The sequence below is a fragment of the Antrostomus carolinensis genome, unplaced genomic scaffold (assembly GCF_000700745.2).
Source record: "Antrostomus carolinensis isolate BGI_N321 unplaced genomic scaffold, ASM70074v2 scaffold30927, whole genome shotgun sequence".
NCBI lineage: Eukaryota > Metazoa > Chordata > Aves > Caprimulgiformes > Caprimulgidae > Antrostomus > Antrostomus carolinensis.
In genome coordinates this window covers 1-857 of record NW_010325807.1, presented here as the reverse complement: position 1 = coordinate 857, position 857 = coordinate 1, and the positions used below count along the sequence as shown (strand labels likewise).

The following is an 857-nucleotide window of genomic DNA, read 5'->3' as shown; positions in this document are numbered from 1 at the left end:
ACCAGGGAGGTGACAGTCCCCAAGTGCCACTCCAGCTTCATTGGGGAGGTGACAGTCCCATGGGTGCCACCAGGGAGGTGACAATCCCCAAGAGCCACCCAAACCCAGTGGGGAGGTGACAATCCCCAGGACCGGTGCTTTGAGAGCACTGAGCCAACCTTGAACAATGTCACTGTGGGTGCCACATCCCCGGTGTCACCGTCCCTGTCCCCACGGGCGCGGTGGCAGGTGCCATGGAGGTGGTCCTGGTCCGCATGTGCCGAGCCTTCAACTCCGACAACCGAACCGTCTTCTTCGAGGGCAAGTACGCGGGCGCCGAGCTCTTCAGATCCCTGGGTAGGGCTGGGGACACGGGGGGGACACGTGAGGGGACACACCAGGGGACAGGAGGTGACAAAGTCTCTCCCCAGGCTGCCCCGAGCTCATCAGCTCCATCTTTGACTTCGCCCAGAGCCTCTGTGCTCTGCACCTCTCGGAGAGCGAGGTGGCCTTCTTCAGCGCCCTGGTCCTCGTCAATGCCAGTGAGGGACATGTCCCCTGTCCCCTGTCCCCTGTCCCTGTCCCCTGTCCCCTCCCCGTGCCTCAGTTTCCCTCCCTGACCCACAGGGTTTGACCAAAACCTCATGGTTTTGTCCTAAAGTGGGTACTGGGGGTGGGTGTCCTGAGCCAACCTCTGCTGTCCCCTCACCCTGTCCCCGTGCTGTCCCCATTCCTGTCCCCAGCCCTGTCCCTGTCCTGTTGTGGTCCCCACCCTGTCCCCATCCTGCCATGGTCCCACCTCTCCCCATCCCTGTCCTTGTCACCATCTCCATCCTCATCCTCTCCTTGTCCCCATCCTTGTCCCCATCCCATCCCTG

The 857-nt window shown here is 62.5% G+C and overlaps 1 protein-coding gene across 1 annotated transcript in view; it reads left to right on the top strand.

Annotated features, from left to right (window-relative positions):
• LOC104527613 (nuclear receptor ROR-gamma-like) overlaps nt 1-521 on the top strand; it is a gene marked incomplete at its 3' end in the record, with an annotated part of 1,620 nt that extends 1,099 nt beyond the window's left edge. Inside the window, exons 3-4 of the mRNA XM_010171382.2 lie at nt 229-336; nt 411-521. Coding sequence (XP_010169684.2) covers nt 229-336; nt 411-521 — 219 coding nt within the window. The remainder of the gene's footprint in view (nt 1-228; nt 337-410) is intronic.
• Nucleotides 522-857: the final 336 nt, after the last annotated feature.